Here is a 20,899-nt window from a genome sequence, read left to right on the forward strand (position 1 = left end):
CCGGCCAGCCCACTGGAGGGCATAACATGAAGAGGCACATTACCCGCCACTGATCTCCCCTGAGTCCCGCAATTGGACAAAAAAAATAAGGGGGAAGAAAAAATGCCATAGCTGTAGCTCACAATCTTTGTGCTTTTCATAATGGCGAGCACTGTATGGAGGATTCGGAGGGGGTTGGTTGCGTGCAAGAGAATGTTTGCACGGAACTGGAAGAGAGGATTTAAAAATACTTTGATAGGGATGAAGAGACTGAGCAGAGGGTGTGTCAAAGAGATCCTTCCAATGATGGGATAAAAGGATTATTTATCCCACGGGGTACAGTAGAGCACTGAGGATTTACACTTTTTTCCCCCGCTTTTCAAAGTAATCGTTTGTTTTGGTTTTTTCCCCAGAAAAAGTGCATCTGAACTTTTTTTTACGGCTTCAGTCAACTTTTTGGATATATGTTCTCAGGATAACTTGAAGGCCTCTTTCAGAATATTGGAGTTTGTAACATCCTATTAAGCTAATTCAAATGAATTTGTAAAGTGAGATTTCTATCAAGCATTATTTAAAATGTTGTAAAACTACATCTGAACTTTTTGTTATGGCTTCAGTCAACCTTTTTGGATATTTATGTTCTCAGGTTAACTAGAAAGCCTCTTTCAGAACATTGGAGTTTGTAAAATCCTATTTAAGCTATTCAAATGAATTTGTAAAGTGAGATATATCTCAAGCATTATTTAAAATGTTGTAAAACTACAGATGGATGTATCCTACAGTAGGAACAATTTCATTTTATTTTTAATTATCTCACATTTAAAGCAGCTTCTTGAGTTAGTTAATAATTGTAATTAAACTTCAAATAATTACTCAAACTACAAGAAAATAATTTTAATTTTTTTTTCACCAAGTCAGAGAAAAATTGCCTCACCCAGACAATGGCACCTATTTATCACAAACACATAGCAAAGTTTCGGCTTGTCAAATGCTTTTGTCAATTACTGTCTTCATGTGAAATAAAACTCAAGGAGTCAAGTTTAACATACTGCATGAAAATTTGGTATTGAAATAATAGTGAATAACAGATTTAAAAGAAAACCAAACACAACTGTCATCTTCACACTCTATGACAAATATTTTGGAAATAAAGAGACTCCCCCCCAAAAAACAATCTATAAAGACATATCTTACTCCTGTTTGGAAGAAATCCTAATTTTAATGTCCGTGTCTGGGGATTGTCACTTTGTAAATCTGTGATGTCATAGTGCCACTAGGATCTGTTATTTTTTTACTTTTCTCTCTCATATATTCAAGACAATAAATTAAACAATTCAGAAAATTAAACAATGCTGATATGAACCAATGTCCATATTATTAGCTCATGGTAAGAGGTTCAACATGTTCGATTCAACATTTGCAAAACTCAGATCTCCGTTACACAACCTGATTATTATTTAAGTAAGAAAATCAAGAAAAATAAAAAATCAAGAAAAAGTAAAACATTGTGCACTTGATGATCGACGACAATTTTAGACTGCTCAAGTCTTGCCCAGTACTGTGGAGGTATATTAAAGCTATGACATCTCCCAAACGGAAAAAAAAATTCTTTTTTAGCTTTTTGGGGAATTGTTCATGACACTAATCTTGATCACACGGACCAATGGTGATGGTTTGATTTGTGTCTCCTTTAAAACCAAAGCAGAAAACTGAACAATTATTTCCTTCCATTCACCTTTCTTTTTTTAAAGAAAGCAGAGCAATAATTTAGTTTAATTTGTTTAATTTCCTCCTGTGCAAGATAACACAAGGTTCAATCAAAATTGAATAAAAACACAAAATAAAAATTGAATAAAATCTTAAACAATTGCCCACAAAATAGGCAAACAAAGAGGTCATCATCTTCACCATTTCTGGTAATTTAATTTGGACTTTCTCAACAAATCAAAAGACAAATGTCGTCCACATCCTCCAAAAATTTGCAATTAAAAAGGAGAGAGACCAAAAGAGGCTATAAATTAACCTTGCAAGAGGATGATTACTGGCACCGAATAAAAAAATAAAAAAAGAGAAAACAGCATCAGAATACTGGAAAAAAATCTTTCAAGAAATTAATTGTGGCATTGCATTAATTTAAACATGTCACAGCCTTTTTTTTTCTTCAGTCTCTTAAGGGAGCACCCTAGATTGATAATTTTCTGTGCACCAATTACCAAATGTCATTGTTGTGTGTCATCTTTGGCTTCTGCACAGCCTAATTTGCATATATATGAGTAATCACTTACATGTCTTCTCACACATACTGCACTATCATATACAGTGTATCACACTCTTTTTGACACTATAGATATAAACAGACACAACAGAATTTCACCATTTTAACCACTGCCAGTGCGTAAGACAACCACTGGTCTGAATCAAATTCCCACTTTAAGTTGCCCTTTTCCATGTATTAAACACACAGAAGCAATGTAAATTTTGCACTGAAAAATGCAAGTGCCTTCTTTATTCTACTGACAAAGGGAGAAATGCATTGGCAATTATTTAGCCAGTAAATTGCTTCAATTTTTTAGGTCCTCTATGAGCTCTTGACAATATCCTACCTTTAATACTACTGTATGTACTGCATATATACAGCACAATAGTTCCAATTGAGGTTCGTTCACAATAGCCGTTTGAATTGAAAAGAATTGGAAAATATCTGATGGATTACAGTACAAACGTTTGCTTGTCTTGTCAACCAGGACACACAATTATTTGTACTGTACTCCCTTTTAATACTTAACTATAATTTCCATTGATACTCCAACCAGTGGTGACTTCCAAGTTCCATTGACGCTCCAACCAGTGATGACTTCCAAGTTCTACTGTATGGAAATACTTTATCTCGATACTTCCAATTAATATAATTTAATGTTTCATTTCTGTTGAGTCAATCGTAAACTTGTAGGAGTTGCTGTGTGAGACACTACATCGCATAATAAAATTGAGATCCCTGCATGAGGGCTCTGTCCAGAGACGGCCCATCCTTCTACTCATCCAGTCGTCATTTACCGGACAGCTTGACGGGTTGCAGGATAGAGCGCTGCAGATTTCTATATCAAACATACTGCCACGCTTCAGGTCACACAATCAAATGTTCTGTTCTTCTACTTTCTCTACTGTATTTCTAACAGAGCTTTTGGTTATGTTTATCCTTTAAATATTGACCAAATTAATATTTGAACTTCCTACGCAATTGGTATCATGCTATCCAGGCTGTTTGAGGGTCAAGTATTAACTGACCGTTTACCTTCTTTTACTCTTTACAAGAGATTAGCACAAATTTCCAACAAAGCTCAAACCCAGAAAATTATCTTATCTACCCCCTCCACCCCCCCCCCCCCCATGTCCTTCTGATTCTTATCTACTCCTGTTTATCACAACCTTCCTTGACATTGCAGGGAGTACATCTTTCTGCCTACATAGCAATTTGCAATGAGTTACCGGATAAATGATTCCCTACATGGCAACAGAATGAAGGGACATAATGTTGTGGTATATATACTTTTATTTCAAAACAGTGGGCCTTTTTTTCACTCTTTTCTTGGTTTGATCCAAGGCTCAGAGGTTAGTGCACTGGTAACATTGCTTTTAAGGTCTTAAATGATACACAACAGTTATATTATAGTTTTCAACAACTGTGTTCAGAATTATTTCTATTTTAAGAGTACCCTAATTATCTTTAATCCTGTTACTAAAATCAAATCCTTAAAACTATCAAATCCTCTGGACTTCAGAAGTTCCCTATTGTAAAATCTTTGATACCGCCACTTGAGAGCATTTCAGTTAATTGTTTCTAGTAATCTAATTGTAAATACAAAGGGTAGTTCACTAACCAATTGTTACACCTGATTGCTTGTTTAATCAGAAGATAATTTCCACTTCATTAGGGCAATAAGGAAAGATGAAACAACTACAATTGGAAGTGATATTGGCTGTTAATTGCAAATTAGAATCGTGCCCATGATGGAATGACATCACAATTTGATGGTCATAGGTCAAGCCAGGCAATCTCTATATTAACCTTGGAGGGACACTAATGAAAAAAAAAAAATTATTGGGGGAAATTTTTTTTTTTATTAGAGTATTCCCCACAGATGCTGGTGACCTCAGATGTTGTTAACATTTTAAGATGGAGAAGTTTTCTCTCAAGAAAACACCTTTAATAGGCAAAATTTGGAACCATTGACAGTACTACAGATCTGTATAGATAGTTGCAGCCTGCTTAACAGTTGCAGGATTTCTATTATCCAAACTTCTTGGCACATATTTCAAATGGTTTAGTAGGGGAGTGGGAAAAGGGATACACACAAAGTGTTTTGATCTCCAGATCTAGTCGTTAGGTTGCAAAGGAGTTTTACTACCGATCAGAATAGCAAATTGTTCCTCAAACTGCATACATCATGTCAAGGGTCATAATCATATTCAAAAGTGCCTTTCACAACAAGTATTTGGTTGCCAACTAGTGAGGACTTGAGTGAACACCTACAGAATGTTGCTCAAGAACAACATTATAAGACCTGTGCCATCATCAACCATGCTTATTATTTTGTGCTTCACTGTAAAGTGCATTTTTAAGCAACTGCCAGTTTCAACAAACTTTTGGTAAAGAAAACGATAAAATGCAGTCATAAAAACTCATTTGAGCATTATTTAAATTCCAAAGAGAAGACAATCCCCCCCCCCCTCACCCCCAATAAGAATACTTGGGTTTTCCCCTCCATCCATCCAGAGGAAAAATTGAGTCTGCCGCAAGAGCTGCTGAATTTCCATTCCTGTTTCTAACGAAAAATTGATGCAATCTAATTACAGTAACATACAGTGGATACACCGGTGGTGTGTTGGTGGAGGCAAACTAAATATTCATGAACATTGCCCTACTGAATATCCATGAATATTGCACTACTGAATATTCATAAATATTGCACTACAAGTTTTCATGGTATTTGTAGCACAGAGGAGGACCCACACAGACAAATCAGTGATGGAGATGTTTTCTTACAAAACAATCAGAGATGGCCAACATCCTCAGCTGCCCCTATTCAAACCCCATAGCATGTGTGTGTATCATGTGTGAAGGCCTAGTTGTGTATGTGTATGTACAGTATGTATGTGTATGAACTCACTGGCTTGGTACAGAAGTATAAAGTATTCATGGTTTTCCATACATCTTGAAATAAACAACAACAACAAAAAACCCATAAAAACTCATCCATTTCATGAATTGATAAGAGGCTGACATATCAGGGTGTGATTACATTGCAGTGTCATGATGTAAAAGACACTTCCCACATGTTTGAAAAGCATAAATTTATTGTACAAATGAATCTCTCTTAACACTGTATATATAATGTAAATATGGTGACACGTGAATCTCTCTCAACACCATATACTGTAACTATGGTGACACATGAAACTCTCTCAATACCATATACTGTACAAATGGTGGGTGACATGGAAACTTGACAAATTGGATGTTTTAAAGTTCTCCAACAAATGTTTATAAACGAATACTAAGTACTTTATAACATGCCAGCAACGCTTTTTATTTTTTCATATCAGTCAGATATCAGAGTTTATATGGTCTCAGCTTTCAAAGTTTGGACCTATCTTTCACTATCATTCAATATTCAATGGACCAGTGAGTAAAAGGTGGTGGCATAACAAGCAATGAAACCGAATATCTGGGAGGTTTCAGATTTAAAAAAACTTACTCTACCTATTTCAACTGGTGTGCATCAAATCCACGAATGTTAAAGTAATGATGGTATTTTTTAATCTACTGATTTATATGATCAGAATGGTTTCTTCATAAAGAACACTTGACTTGCAAATAGCAAATTTATCCAAAATTTTCTTAAAAGTTTAAGACCAAATATGAACATGACTATGAATTAAAGCTGATGAACTACACATTGTGATATGATTTTAATATTGAATACAGTACAAAAAGATTGATCAAAACCAAGACAAACAATGTCTACTCCGTGATCACTGCACTATAAAATCTACTACGCAATAGTCCTTTGCCCTTGGATACAATACAAAACACACACAGCACAACGATACCTTGATGTGAGTGTAATATTGTGTACCTTGGGTGCGTCCATTTGGCACATTTGGTAGAGCTGCCCCCCTCAAGGTGTTCCCTGCTTTCAGAGTACTGCAATAAACTAACACCAGGGTGTACAAATGACACATTCAACACAATGAAATACCTCTTTGTGGGGTGCTTCGCCAAACTGTGTATTTTGGAAGAGCATGAAATGGTGTAGAGGACATCATTGATGCTGATTGACAGTTTAAGAAAGAATATTACCTCTATGCAAAGTGTGAAAACCTTTCTTTTCTTGCAGCCTTATCAATGGCTTGGCCTATTTCGTGCTACAAACTTGATATAAACTTGCCAGATGTGTTTGGTTTGGAAAAAAAAAACGTCCGTAGCCTCTACATACAGTTTTGAAGGTAATGTGCACACGGGAGGTGGGTGGGTGTGTGTGTGTGTGTGCACCAGGAGTGCTCAGGGCAGACATTGTGAAGGGAAGCCCTATGTCGTCGCATCAATTATTGGAGATAATGTCCTGCTGAAAAGCTGTATTGACACAAGCGTAAAGGGCACAGACCCCAAACTGAGCCTTTATCAATGCGCTTACTTTGTAAAACATGCCTCCAAATTATTTACTCTGTCAATAAAATAGAAGATGGGTCTCAGTAATTTGAGTACTGTTCCACTTTAGGCAGGCTCCAGAGCTTTGTAAGGGAATAAGCCCCGTCTGGAAGAGGCCTAAACGAAAACAGGTAAAGATCCTCCTCGTTGGAAGTCTCTGACAGGGAAATATTTCACAATGTAACCGCTAACCATGGGAAACCTTGGGCAGTCGACATTCCACAGTACTTGTTGTTGCTGCTGGAAAGTCGATCCAAGTATCCCGGTGTCTTACCCCTGACAGTATTTTCACAATAAATCTTTTGCAAAGTCTATATTTACCACAATAAACATTTTAGTTGGTGGGTATTTTGTCTACAAAAGTACAAAATCGATGGAATCGATTTTCAGCAAACACTACTTCATCTTAAAATTGCAATGTGACTGTAATGTGTATTAGATCAATCACCATGGTCGAAACTAGGAAACAATCGAATCTTCTTGGGACTTTTCTATCTGGCAATGTAATTTCGTCGGCCGTAGACATATAAGCTCAGAACACAATATGATTTCCTGTTACTACACACTATTTGAGTACTAGAGTTGTCGGTGTAGATTACCTCGATAACCCACAGTTAATCTTTAATGGTCGCAACCTTTAAAGATGCTCTCAATGTTTTCTAACTTTCGGGCAGCTTTCTTCTTCATTAACCATTATAAATCTTTGATACTATATATAACCAACCTAATAGTTCCACAGTCACTTCAGTTCAAGAAGTACCACGTACTAAGATGAAGGAACGGTGGACAGTATTGATTGATACAAAATTATACATATAAAATTAAAGGGCCAAAACTTTAAATAAATTTGCAGAGCTATGGGTCTGAATGGCAAAAAAGTTTTCAGGAAACGAATAAAATCTGTTAATGACTCCGAAACTGAAAAATTTGCATACTGTGAAAAAAATCTCTTAGGAAGTCTTTGTTTCGTACTGTAATTTTGGTTCTATACAGTTTACAAATTATTTTATAACATGGATCATACTACGGGGATTGTACTTTGTACCAGCAATTTATATTTCTTTCAATTGAAAAGCAGAACCAAAAAACACTTCAAAATGGTAGATTTGGAAGGCAGGGGAAGTGGATGATCCAGAGATGATCTCTAGATGGTTAGCAGGGGTGTAGGTAAGGTAGGTGTGAAAACTGCATGATTTGAGTGGAGACAAGTAAGGGAGGAAGTGAGGTAAATTTTGATACCAAAGAAAATTCCATGCATTCTGCTTTTAAATGGTTTTAACGGGGATCATACTGTATGTTAGTCACAAACTTTTCAAAGTTGAAACTTTAGAATTTTTCTAGGCCATATTTTTACAGGTTATACCAAAACTTGTGCTTGACAACTTTTAGGTTCACTCTGCTGGGAAAGGAATTATTACCAGACAGACATTTTACTCTTTAGCAATTATCGGAAGGGAGTCAATAAACTTGCATCAAATTCATAAACAACGACGGTACTGTTTTAAGCCACATGAGGTTTATCCTCGATTCCAAAAATGCTGCAAAGTCGATGAAATTGTCTCATTTTCTACTCACTGAAGCAGGGTGTGTCTTTCCCTGTAGGCGACCACTTCTCCTCTAATATTTTTAATTTCTTTCATCAAGAACACTTCAGCTTCAAATACAGTATCTCTCCCAATGGACACACTTTTAGCTTGCACAGACTCCAGAATCCACGCAACAAAATTCATAATTTCTCAATAGACACACCATCATACATGAAACAGCTGCAGGCGAAAACTTTTTTAATTACTTTTTTCCTCTTTTTTTTTAACATTTCTTTCTGGTTTTGAGTCTATACATTTATAATAACAGTTCACCATTGTTTTGAACTGAATGCCGAACATCCAAATTGAATGTTAAGTTACGTTGATCGGGTAACTTTGATATATGCTGATGCCTCCAGTAACGTAAGTGCATCCATTACGGCGTCGTAGTGGAATTACCATCTCTGAAGTATCATTTACGCAACTATTAAACTTTAATATGAGAACTCTGAAACGTAAAACAGCCAGAAAGATATCGTAAGTCTTGAAATATAAGAATTGCACAAAGTTGGAAATAAGTTACATAATCCAGACTTTCTGTTACATTTGAAAAAGGAATGGATTGTGCGACTCAATAATGACCAGAACTTGACGGAACGTTTTCGGCTGAATTTTATGAAATTTTATGAAATTACCACTGAGATTGAATTTCTGCCATATTTCCAATTTTGAAATTTTTATAAAAATGATGAGCTACGCTACTCAAGTGCTGCAAATGTACAGACTTAGGTCTCTGTTACTCTCGTAATGTGAGCCACTTTATAACATATATCTTTCTTTTCAGCAAAGTTGTAAATTTCACATATTATCTCATACTGTGCTTGCATAATTCCAATTTCCAACTTGAAAAAAATTCTCCCTATGTTCTTTCATATTTCTCCAAAAATAACAAAGCTACATACACAGTAACATAGAAATCCTGCATAACTTTGGCATCTTCCCTCTGCAGTTTATTAACTCAATAATAAGAATTTCCCCAGTACTTGTTCATTGCCTATGGTATCCCCCTCGGTCCCCCTCACAATCCTCCAAAACTTGGAAAAAAGGAAAACCTTTCAAAGCCCCCAAAAAAGGGAGAAGAAAAAAAAGATCCTTACTTATCCTGTGCAACACCACAATTAAAAACCACACAACTATTCTTTGAAGCCCAAGACTAACAAAGGACAAGTTGGTGCCGGGCTTTAGGAGGTTTTCCCGTACACACACACATACACACAGAAAACTTATTGATCTTCCCCATAGGCCTATTCGCATGGTATCTTCTGACAAGTGCTAGGATTATCCCCATGTTAAGCAAAACAACCCCTTTTTGCTGACAAGATTACCTCAACAAAAGGAGAGAAATTCTTGAATAATGGCTACTCAATTGGAATGGGCCAGACAGTCAACCGAGCATGAATCAATTCCTTGATGAATAGGCCGCAAATTTCTCTGTTTGCATCACTGGCAGAGTGGCATTCAATATCATTACAGCTGTAAACTAACAGTGGAGGTCTCCTGACAGAAACAGGAGCCCTCGTCTTCATCTCTGGCTGCTGCTGAACTGTGGCAGCAGAAAGATGATGAACTTAGAAGAGACAAGTGAATTGCTACAGTAACCCACACAGAAAATGCATAGTCTCTGATAAGTCATTAGTCTCTGTTGAGCTAAGTAAGTACTGTACTTTGATCTCAAAGAAGAGTTTTGTTGGTCAGGTTCGGTGCTTTAGATCCTACTGTAGTCTTGCATTATTTGACAAAACCCTTAATTGCTTAAGATGCAAAGTATCCATAACTTTATTATGCAAGGTCTTACATAGAGAATTAGACAATACTAATCTAAGTTTGTGGTAGGCCTGCTGAAGAATAGATACCATCCCACAAGAAAATACTAATGGGAATTTTATCCCCCTCCCCTCCCATCCCCCCCCCCATTCATTAGTACCTAAGTCTGATACCTAACAAATAGTTTTCAGTATTTTTTTCAATTTCAAAACCTTAGTACTGGGAATAAATGAATATTATGAATACTGTGGATAGAGGATTTACAAACATGGTACTAATGATTATTATTAATTTTGTGATTACTATCTGAGATAGCTAAAGCTTAATTACCTCATGTTCAGAAAGTTGAAACTATTATTGTCCAGAAGTACTTTAAGGAAGGATTCACCATTAAACAAAATTCCTGTAACCGTCAAACATTTTTATTACAAGTTTATGAACTCTTACTGTCCAGACAAAACAACTTCACTTTTCAAACTGTAGAGTTTGAAATTAGGATTGATGGGTAACCTCTGAAATTTCTTTAAATAATCAGCCGTACAGTGTAAAATACAGAAGTCAAGATATATAATAAGAAGGTAAAAAAAATGTCTGTCAGTCCAAGGCAATTTATTACCCCAGATGGACAACTTTTTTTTTGTCAAGTTTCAAAGAATACGCTTTACCCAATACTTTTAATCAATTTAGACTGCAGAGAGAGGGAGAGAGGCTGCCGGTTCAGAATTCCAGTTTTTCCTTTTAATCTGACTTGCTATGATCAGCTAGGAAATTAAAAGATTCTATAATCAGAGAGCTGCAGTGTTGTAATACATGCACTATAATTGAACTGCTCGGAGAAACTAGGAGCAACGTACTCCTTTCACAGATTTATTGTATTAGCTTCCTAAATACTAGATTGAAGAAAGGAGAGGAGGAACTTGAAGCAAAGAGCTTTCTCACACTATACAGTACCTTAAAACTAGTTCAGTGGATGAACTTGGTAGAAAAGAAACCTAACGGTGAGTTTACTACTATGTGGATGGAAAAAAAGAGTTAGCATACATTGTATTCCACTTTAAGGCCCAATTTTTCACATTAACACATTTAATTATCAATAAAGAATTACAGTACATACTCACACTTGCTTCAAATGGTGCATGGTTTTAATTTGTTTTCCCTGTAACTATAACTAGTTATTATATCTAGAGTGAGAGTGAGAATTTTAAGTCCATAATCTTTGCGCAGCCACAGAAAATTACAGTTGATGTGTCCTTTCATACAATATACTGTATAGCTAAGCATTGTATGGACCTTCTGGGATTACTACTGATCTAGACTTCCTATTGCTGATTACACTGTAGGCTAACCATGGACCTTAATGGTGTAGCCTACTTTAACTATGTTGTTTTGTCCTGTTGCTGATTAGGATATATATACAGTAGCTTACTACCGCATTGACCTAGTGAGATATTGTACTCTTTAAATGCTTTCCTACTGTTGCCGTGGCACTAGAGTGTGTACAGGGTTATAAACGTGTGGGGCCAGAGTTAAGAGGGCCATAAGGGCCATAGGGAACCAAAATTTCACTATATGGTAAGGTGTTCAAGCCTAAGGCCCCATAATATACTGTGCACAAGTACACCCTATATATGCATGACTGTGGGACATACATTTCTGTTTGCGGGCTCGTTTGAAATCTTATGCAGGCCTGGACTGATCCCTCAGACCAACTATTGACAAGCCCTAAAAGAAGGATATAAAGAATACACAAGAAAACCCACTGTAGGACTTCAGAATGGTGCATTTGGAAGGACGAGGAAATAGTCGATAGCCCACAGTGTGGGGACGTTGGGTGTGCACTGCTTAAACTGTCCCCAATGTGTTAAGGCTAGACCTGTAGATCAGTGTGTGTAGGATGAAGTTGGTTTGAGAGAGTTGAAGAAAATATCCCTGATTCACTCAAGAATCTACAGTGGCTTAATAGGGACATAGGAAAAAAAAAAAATTTGAGATAAAAAGTCAAAATATTTCCTTTTTTTTTTTTTACCTCTTGTGTCAATATTTTGAGATAAAAAGTCAATATTTTGAGATTTGGGGACACTTTTCTCCCCCAAGTCCCTATTAAGCCAAGGTACAATCTATTGCTCAAGAATATTCAAAACAAGCAGTACTGTACAGAGTACATAAATTTCTCTTTCCTATTTAGAAGAAAACTCTACAACGTATCCACGAAAAGACTGTCTAACCGTCAAGGCTTAACAAAATTTATGGCCAAGGGAAAAATTATGATTTTCAAAACTATCCAAATAACATTGACAGGTACAGTCATTCCTCTCTCAGATCTATGCCAGATGGATCAAATGAAATATTAATTTGAATGAAAAAAAAATACAGTAAAAGATTCAACAAGTTGGAAGCCTTCAGGGATATCATGTAGAATCGCAGGTTGAGTTGACATGGAGAGTAGCAAGCAGTGACCCACTAATGTAGTACCAAGGGTGATGCATGGGGCTTAGAACTAAAATGACAGATCACAAAATTTGTGGAAACATGTTGTACCAGGCATCACCATCATCCGATACATGGTTAAGTGGAAGGAAGAAATATATCTTTTTCAAGCAAGTTCCATGTTTGATCCCTCTTTTGCTTCAATGAATTGCAGTGATCCTTTTTAAGATGTTGTTTCAAAGTTACCACTAGACTATTTACTGCAAAACCTAGGGAAAGACATTAAATTTCCTTCCTCTAAATTTACTGACCGGTGTCAACGACATGTTAAAACCTGTAGAAGCTTCACATTTACAACATATTGACCCGCAGCAAATGCACAGGTTCATGCAAACAGGAAAAAAAATACAGATTTTCAAAACTGTATTTTTTTATTTTTTTTTGTGGATATATGCACACATTATAAATCACCATTATTATTATTATAATTATGAAAGCTGTATTTTAAAGAGTTTCTTTAAACCTCATCTTTAGGTAGATCACCCAAGAAGAATAAAAAACAATGGAAGGAATGACCAAAAAACTTACTGTTAATAAACTGGGAAAACCTCAATGAAAAAGTTTGGGTATCCAACTAGAAACTTTAACCAATATAGGCCACTGAAAAAAACCTTAAATTATATCAGCCCTGAACTCTCAAGAGCATGATTCCTTACATCATCAAATAAAAGTGCTGTTTTCTTATATGCAAATCTGTGTAAACTCTGAGCACAGGAGATGATAAAAAGGATTAATTTAGTGTTCGTATATTATCGTCCTACAATATAGATCATGAACTGACAAAATCTGATGTTCAATTTAAAGGAAGTTACTTCTAAATTAATATTTGGTATATCTTCTTTACTTGCACTTTATTTTAATCTCACGACTCAAAATGTCATGTTTTTACTCATCACAAAATTGTTCATATATATTTTTTCATAATACAAATGAATATAAAATGTTGTTTTCTATGCAGGAAGAGAGATGACCTCAATCTTGTGTTTAATCATAGCAAGATTCCTTCACTGAACAGAATCACTAAAATTATATAATCCATCAAATTTATACACTAATGTAAAGTGAGATCATGGATTTAAAGAACTCTGTCTCCCTCACTGAACTATTACAATACCTATACTGTATATTGCTGTCCTTACTCTTAAAACATTGCATATCATGCCAGCTTAAGTGATGCAAACAAAACTAAGCAACGGGTATGTCTATTAGCAATTTCTAACTTAATTTTACCTATATACATTTTATAATTTGCGTGGATGGTGTCAAATGCAAGACACATATTACATCAAAAATACATATTACATATATCATACACATATTATATCATATTACATCAAAATACTACACACATACATACCACAGTATCTTTTGGACAGGATATGGAAAATACAATTTCAAACTGCAACAAACATTAGTTGCAATTTTGTCTATTGCAGGTTTTTTTTAGGGGTGAGGAGATGGGTTGGGGGGATGGTGCTGTGATCAATGTGGTTTGAGACAATAATCTTTGTAGTGATGTTATATCTGTGCACGTTGAACAGCAACCTATCAATGCCACATGTCTCACATGTGGATGTATATAATATTTGGTGTTTCACAGTTACAGTATGTGGTAACTAAAGACAGAGTTCTATGTTTCATACAATACATTTGGAAACAAAGCACTAGACACACAAATGAAGTATGCTTTTTTGCTCAGTTTTCAACATAAATAAGCCTAATTGTCATGTAATTAATGTCTGATAATGTTCAACACAGCCCTATGGACACTGAGGTTGGCTAGTAGGGAGCTAATAAATTTTCACTAACCCAAGTCCAAATTGAAACTGTATGGGGTTTACACACTTCTCTCCATATACCATAGATATATTGTACAATGTTAGCTTTGCTAGAGATTTAAATTTGTTTTCAAAGTGTAAGTAGCATTGACAAATGGCTCTTGTTTATTTAATGTTCACCTTAGTTGATATGTAACCTAACCAACTAATTACAATAAATATCTCTACCACTAAGTGATTTTTTATCTTGTAATCCAAAGTAACACCTCTGAACACTAATACAATGTTCAATATAGCCCACACAACAGACCGAAATATCCAGCCTGAAAGCCCTAAGATTGTTATCATGTAGACTATACTGCATTCATTTATAATGGTTACAATATTTACATCAAAACAATTCAGTCATATTTTTAACATGAAATGAAGACCAAAATACATATAAACCAAGTGACATTATTTCTCTCAATCTTAATATGCAGGAATATTTAATATTGTTTTAAGCTACCTGCATCAAAAGAGACCTTGGCCTGAGTTACATCTACCACACCATAGCCCAAGTGGGAACCCCGACCTGGTACCTAGGGCTTGATAATTGATCAGGACCAGGTCAACACAGCACTTGGTTAAATTATTTCAAATTATTTCATATGGCAGGCAGAGGTTTAATATTTTCAAAAGCATGCATTATCTTAACAAGTAGGATATCTAACATAGGTTGGTCTCCTAAGCGTAAAGATAGCAACCCAGCCAACATAGGAACGTATACTGTAAACGCAATATATTCAGTTGCGTAGGATACGGTGCCTATCTCTCTAAGTTCAAGACAGCTTAGGCTAGAGCTGATCCTTGGTTCAAACACAACTGACAAGGTCAAATACATTCATGCAGCTGTCCCTATCCTCTATTTTCATGATATATGTCTTGAAGAACCTCTACTTCAAATCAGATACTATAACTTAGAAGCTTATGATCAAATGAAATTAATAGAGTACAAATTCCTCAACGTACCGTGATCTTCTGAGTCCCCTTTCGCCATCGCATTATGTGTGTATACGTTCTGCTGTAAGGTAAAGTGTACGTATATCTACGTATGTAAGCAGGTAACGTTTACCTATACACAAATGCACTGTGTGTAAATCTTCAATGCACACAGTTGCCTTGAGGCAAATGACACCTCCTGACGTCACTTAGAGCTACTCTATTATCGTAGAGGGAAAATTTATTTCATTCTCTTTGAAATACCTTGTAGTTTTTCATCGATTTTCGAGAAATGTGAAGGATTTTCAATGTCACTAACAAATCGCTATTTTGAAGGAACAGTGCAAATCTCTAGCCTATTAATCTCCAAGGGGTTGATACTTGAAGGATTCTGGAGTATGCTAGGAGTTAAGATTACATATAACCGTCTCCGAACTCTCGCGTTCATTAACTTTCAAAAACAGTCAGTACTGCAATTAATGTACAATCTTCCGATGTGCTTAATTAAATCAAATATAAACTAATAAAAGCTAATGACTTAACCACTAATAGACCCGTTAGGAGGAATGGCTTCGAAAATGAAAGGTTGGAACTACTGTGAATATGCGTGTTTGGTGTCGAATCTCAGATTCTTTACAGATGTAAGAAATCTCTTACGCCCTTTAATTTAAATGGAACGTTCAACAACAATAATAGGGACATATTTGAGGTCAAAAAGCGACAGGTAGAAAAGACACAAGTTTCTGATGAGGGGACCTATCCTAAAAGGTGACGAATGAAAACCTCATGTCGATTGTTGAATGTGATTTGATATTTCTGTAGTTATATTGGCTAACTTGAATTGCCAGAAGCTGAGGACATGCATGGAGGGCTTCAAGAATGGAAATATTTTGCGTGGATTAGGCGAGTTCTTCAGTTACACGAAACTGACTCGTATAGATGATAGAAAACGACCTCGATACCCAATAATTGAAAAGTTCGACTTGCTACTGACTACACAAACGTTGCAGCTATTCTGTTACTGTATCCAGGGCATGAACTCACTGATGTTTTGTATGTCTATATATATATATATATATATTCACTGAACTGAACTGCTGTATCTAAATTATGGTTCAGTTATATGAATACAATTTTAGCATTAAGTTATGCGTCTAACTTCAATTAACAGTAAGAATGATGGACGTGTTGTGAGAAAGTTTCTGATGAAATACAAATAGCAAAGTAATGGAGATTCAAATATTGATGTATATTGTTAGCCTTTATACCATGGCGCCTTCTGATAAAAGGAAATGGCATGTCCCCCCAACGTGAACGCACTGTACCCACCATAGTGCCTACTCCCCAGCCGTCTTCCAAACCCCATTCCATCCATTCGGGAATTTGATTTTTTTTTTAAACCCTTTATATGGACTCATCAGCATTTAAGGTAGTAAGTATAGGCCAAAAATTACAGCACGCTGCAATTGCTAGAAGTTTTTAATAAATGCATTCCTGGAGGTCTGTAACTCTCCAAATTGTTCTCAGACATTTTTAAGGAACACGCAAGATGACTGAATGTCCCAGTGAGGACAAATTTCCTCGAAGGTTGTGTAATTAAAACAGTTTAAGAATTGTGTCCAAAGGTGACCATATTTGGAATATCTAGCATATTTGGGGCCAATACGGCATACCTTAAAACGCAGGATAGTAGAAAGTAGACTTTGAGTTCTCCATTATTATAACATTATATATTACTATTATAATGTCATTTCGTGGCACTTATTGAGTCACCTCCATGCATGAATAGCAATGACAAATATTGACATAAAGCTATATATACGAGGGGTTTGTTATCATAGAGTGTAATATATCAATGTATTTTTTTCACACTCAAATATGATATTTTCAACAGCAAATCTTGTGCCTGGTTTTACCTGTGTGGTGTGGAGTAGATATCGTTCTTGTATAGTACTAAACACAACATCATGTTCATATCAATGCTCAGTGATCATGTATAGTGATGAGTCGCCTGCTGTGAAGATGGTATGTTCAAAGGAAGTTGTCACTTACACTTGGCAAGTTTAATTATCTTCGCATGCTTTGCACCTAATCTTTTAATAAGATCGGTCTTTCCTTGATTAATGCGAAACCCGCTAGACAACGAGAGTTCAACCACATTGAACATTTCTTAAATACCGTGCAAGAGAATGTAAAAATAAAAATAAAAAATAGAAGAAAAATGCATATTTTTGAAGCATTTTTGTGTTAGTAAAAAAACATTTTACTAACAGACGAGTCAAAACTTCTTCATAGGATATAGGCAGGCCACACGTTTTCATATCTTGGTCTCGGGGTGTAAATAAATCAGGCATGGGAGGCGTGAATAAAGATGAGGGGTGGCGGTGGCCGAGGGTCTGGGTGGGAGAAGGACGGGAGAAAGAGGAAGGAGGGCACGGGTATGGATATTTTTCTTGAAACAAAACTTGATCTGCTAACGTTGGTCTGCTCTCCTCACTCTCTGATCCTGTTCCTAAGTTCCGCGGCCCATCTGATGCTTTATAACCCCCTCCTACCCCCTCACCAAATAAAAAGCTGGCCGCTGATCATAGACCCCTATGTCAAAGCAATAACTCACGGGCAAAGGGAGAAGAGCGAGTGATTCCACTATGCAGAGGAATGATGGTGAACTAAAAAGGGCGAATATATCTACCTACGGACTCGGGAATAGGAGGGACGGGGAAGGAAGGCTGAAGGGAGGGGGAAGGTACGAAGTTATGACTCGCTACGTCATGGTAGAAATTAGGTGGCAACAAGCATTGACTGCAGTGTAACGACTGACTTCTTCGAAAATTTGCGAGGGAGAATAAAGACCATCAATCATTCACCAATTATTGAAGGATGGTGGAGATAGTAGAGAAATAAACATCAGTACAGAGTTGTAGACCGATAACAATATATGCGACTGACTCTATGTGGCATACTACTCCATATATAGTCTGTATCGATCACGAAAATGGGCGAAAAACAACAGCAGATTCATCTTTATGTTATCAAACAGGATCTTTATTTATTTTCTTTTTTTTTTATTGTGTGGCTTGGATGTTGAAGAGCATGAATGAAAGTACATGTGATGCCAAAATTGGAGAAATTGAGGCAATTTTAGACCACTTGAGGCCTCCCAAGAAGCAGCCTACGAAAAATATTCATTTATACAAGACAGTGACGAAAACATTGAGCTCTCATAGCTAAAAACATACATGGTCATGATACGGAATATTGAAGGTGTCGTAATTGGCCATCGTGTCAGATATTCAGTGAGGGGGTATATGACTTAGATAATGAAAACAACTACTTTGATGTTTGTAAGTCAATGGGGTATTTATATATGTGATTTCTACCTCCATTCCATACTTTCACATCGGTCTTATATGAGGTTACGTAATCGGCTAACTTCAGGGTACATTCCGATCGCATGTATAGAGCAGACGTATTTGACCTCGTTTTCTCTCTCTCCTCCACCTAACGCGTTTGGTGCTCATCGAGCAGCGCTGTACTATTCTGTTAGTGTTAAAAATTGCGCCAAACGGACACCGAAAACCTTCATATCTATATATGCATGGTTATCAGGCATCTCGTATCTATATATACATATATGGAGTATGTTATCTCTGGGGACAAATCACATGAATACCCCCTCTACATATGATCTGTTACAGTGACCGGATTAAAATCTTCTGAACTGGGGACGAACATTCAGTTCGATTTAGTTCAAGTTTACTATAATGACTGCATGATGAGTTCAGTACAGTGCAGTAGTACAGTATCAATGTCCACCTAAAGTAGAGACACTACAGCTGTTCTATGGACATCACCCGCTCCCTGCGTAATTGCCATTAGCAGCGTGTCCACTGTCTTAGTGGTCAAAAAGAGGGGGTGGGAAGGAACAGTCGGTGGGTGGAGGAGGGGACGGGGATAGTGGTTAGTATGAGGTATCATTGATTCGAATTGTTCTATCTGTCCAACAAATTTAATGTAATTTTTTATTGTTTTATTTGCGTATCTATTAAGTATATGCCAAAGTTTCATAACTCCTGTGGGGATCTTGTTGAACTATAATGTAGGCTAAATAACATATGAAGTTTTATCTTTATCGATGTCCTTGAACGTCGAGTATGGTATTACCAGACTGTGTCCATCTGTTCACATCAAAAAGCAGCTGTGACGATTACGCAATCCTATATGCGTCTTTCGTCGTTAGAAGGCTTAATTACGTCACTATTGTCATGCGCAGTTCGGAAGCTGAAATCAAGATCAATCACGATACAGATTGCACAAAATTGTAAAAATAATTAAAAAAATATTAGAATATTATATACATTTTGATATAATGAGCAATTCTACAAAAACGATCAAAGGCGCCAATTCAAAGAAATCTAAAAAGAAATAGAACCTTTAAAACCAGTCAAAGTTCATAAACACAGTTTATGTGCACACAAAATGTGCTCATTATAAACGGTAGGCAGTATAGACCTAGCTGATCTTATCATATCCACAAAACGTCGTAACTTTCGTCGAATATTAATTTTTTAAAAGTGGAAGAGTGAATTGGAAAAGCGGGATAGCTCTCATGATGTACCGTACTAGACTTGTGTCTTTTTTTTAAAGCTTTTATTAGTGTTTTCAAGTTACGACATGATATAATGCATTTATACCCTTTGTCAATATTGTTCTTTTCCTTTGTTTTTAGGGAAAACAACAGGATTATTTCAACATGTTGCATAGAGATACAACCGTGTATGTCGTGAATTAGAATGGTTCGAATTGAAAATTAATTCTAAAATGAATTGAGTAAATATTATTGCTATATTAGCCAATAGTGTTTATTGAATATTCATTAATATTAGTGAATATTCATTAATATTAGTGTTTATTGAATATTTATTAATATCAATAACATTAATATTGATGACGCAGTAGTATTTCTCGTAGATTTTTAGAGTAAGACAACAATGGAGGGAAAATTGATGAATATTCTTAATTCGTCATAATGAACTTTGGATCCCCCTCCCTTTACTGATAGCGTGGGCCGCCGCAGAAAAATTGCCCGCGGGTCACATTTTACCCACAACTGTATATTGTGTGCATTGCATTGTCGCCAATGGCGTAGGAACCGGTGGGCTGAGGGCGCCAGCCCCCCAGTGAAAAATATGGAGGGGCGGAAGTATCATTCCCCCCCCGCTTCGCAAGTCAGAAAACCCCTTTTTCATTTCCAAATGAGAAAAAAAACTCATTTGGAGCACCAAATTGCATCTAAGGCCAGGTGAAAATGCAAAATTATTTATAAAATGGAGTTGGTGTTGAAGTGTGCTATATTGCACCAAATTGCATCTGAGGCCACCTGGAAATGCAAAAAAAAGGGGAGGGGGACACCCGCTCCCCTTAGACCCTTCCCCCAGGCCGGCTATCAGTCTTCACCCCCCCCCCCCACTCAAAAGTACCTTCCTACGCCACTGATTCTCGCTACAGGTAAATAATCGAGGGCGCTCTTGCAAGTTAACGGACTGAATTGTATTGACTTACTATGACTTAATCACGGAAGTATTACGTCTCAACGATTGCGATTAAAGTTATCA

The 20,899-nt window shown here is 36.4% G+C and overlaps 1 protein-coding gene across 1 annotated transcript in view; it reads right to left on the reverse strand.

The window, feature by feature from the left end:
• Positions 1–15,448, reverse strand: part of LOC139968849 (bone morphogenetic protein receptor type-1B-like) — an 89,341-nt gene extending 73,893 nt beyond the window's left edge. The window contains exon 1 of the mRNA XM_071973392.1: positions 15,315–15,448. Coding sequence (XP_071829493.1) covers positions 15,315–15,342 — 28 coding nt within the window. The 5' untranslated portion in view covers positions 15,343–15,448. The remainder of the gene's footprint in view (positions 1–15,314) is intronic.
• Between the last annotated feature and the right edge of the window lie 5,451 nt (positions 15,449–20,899).

This window comes from Apostichopus japonicus, chromosome 6 (genome assembly GCF_037975245.1).
Source record: "Apostichopus japonicus isolate 1M-3 chromosome 6, ASM3797524v1, whole genome shotgun sequence".
In the NCBI taxonomy this organism is placed as follows: Eukaryota; Metazoa; Echinodermata; class Holothuroidea; order Aspidochirotida; family Stichopodidae; genus Apostichopus; species Apostichopus japonicus.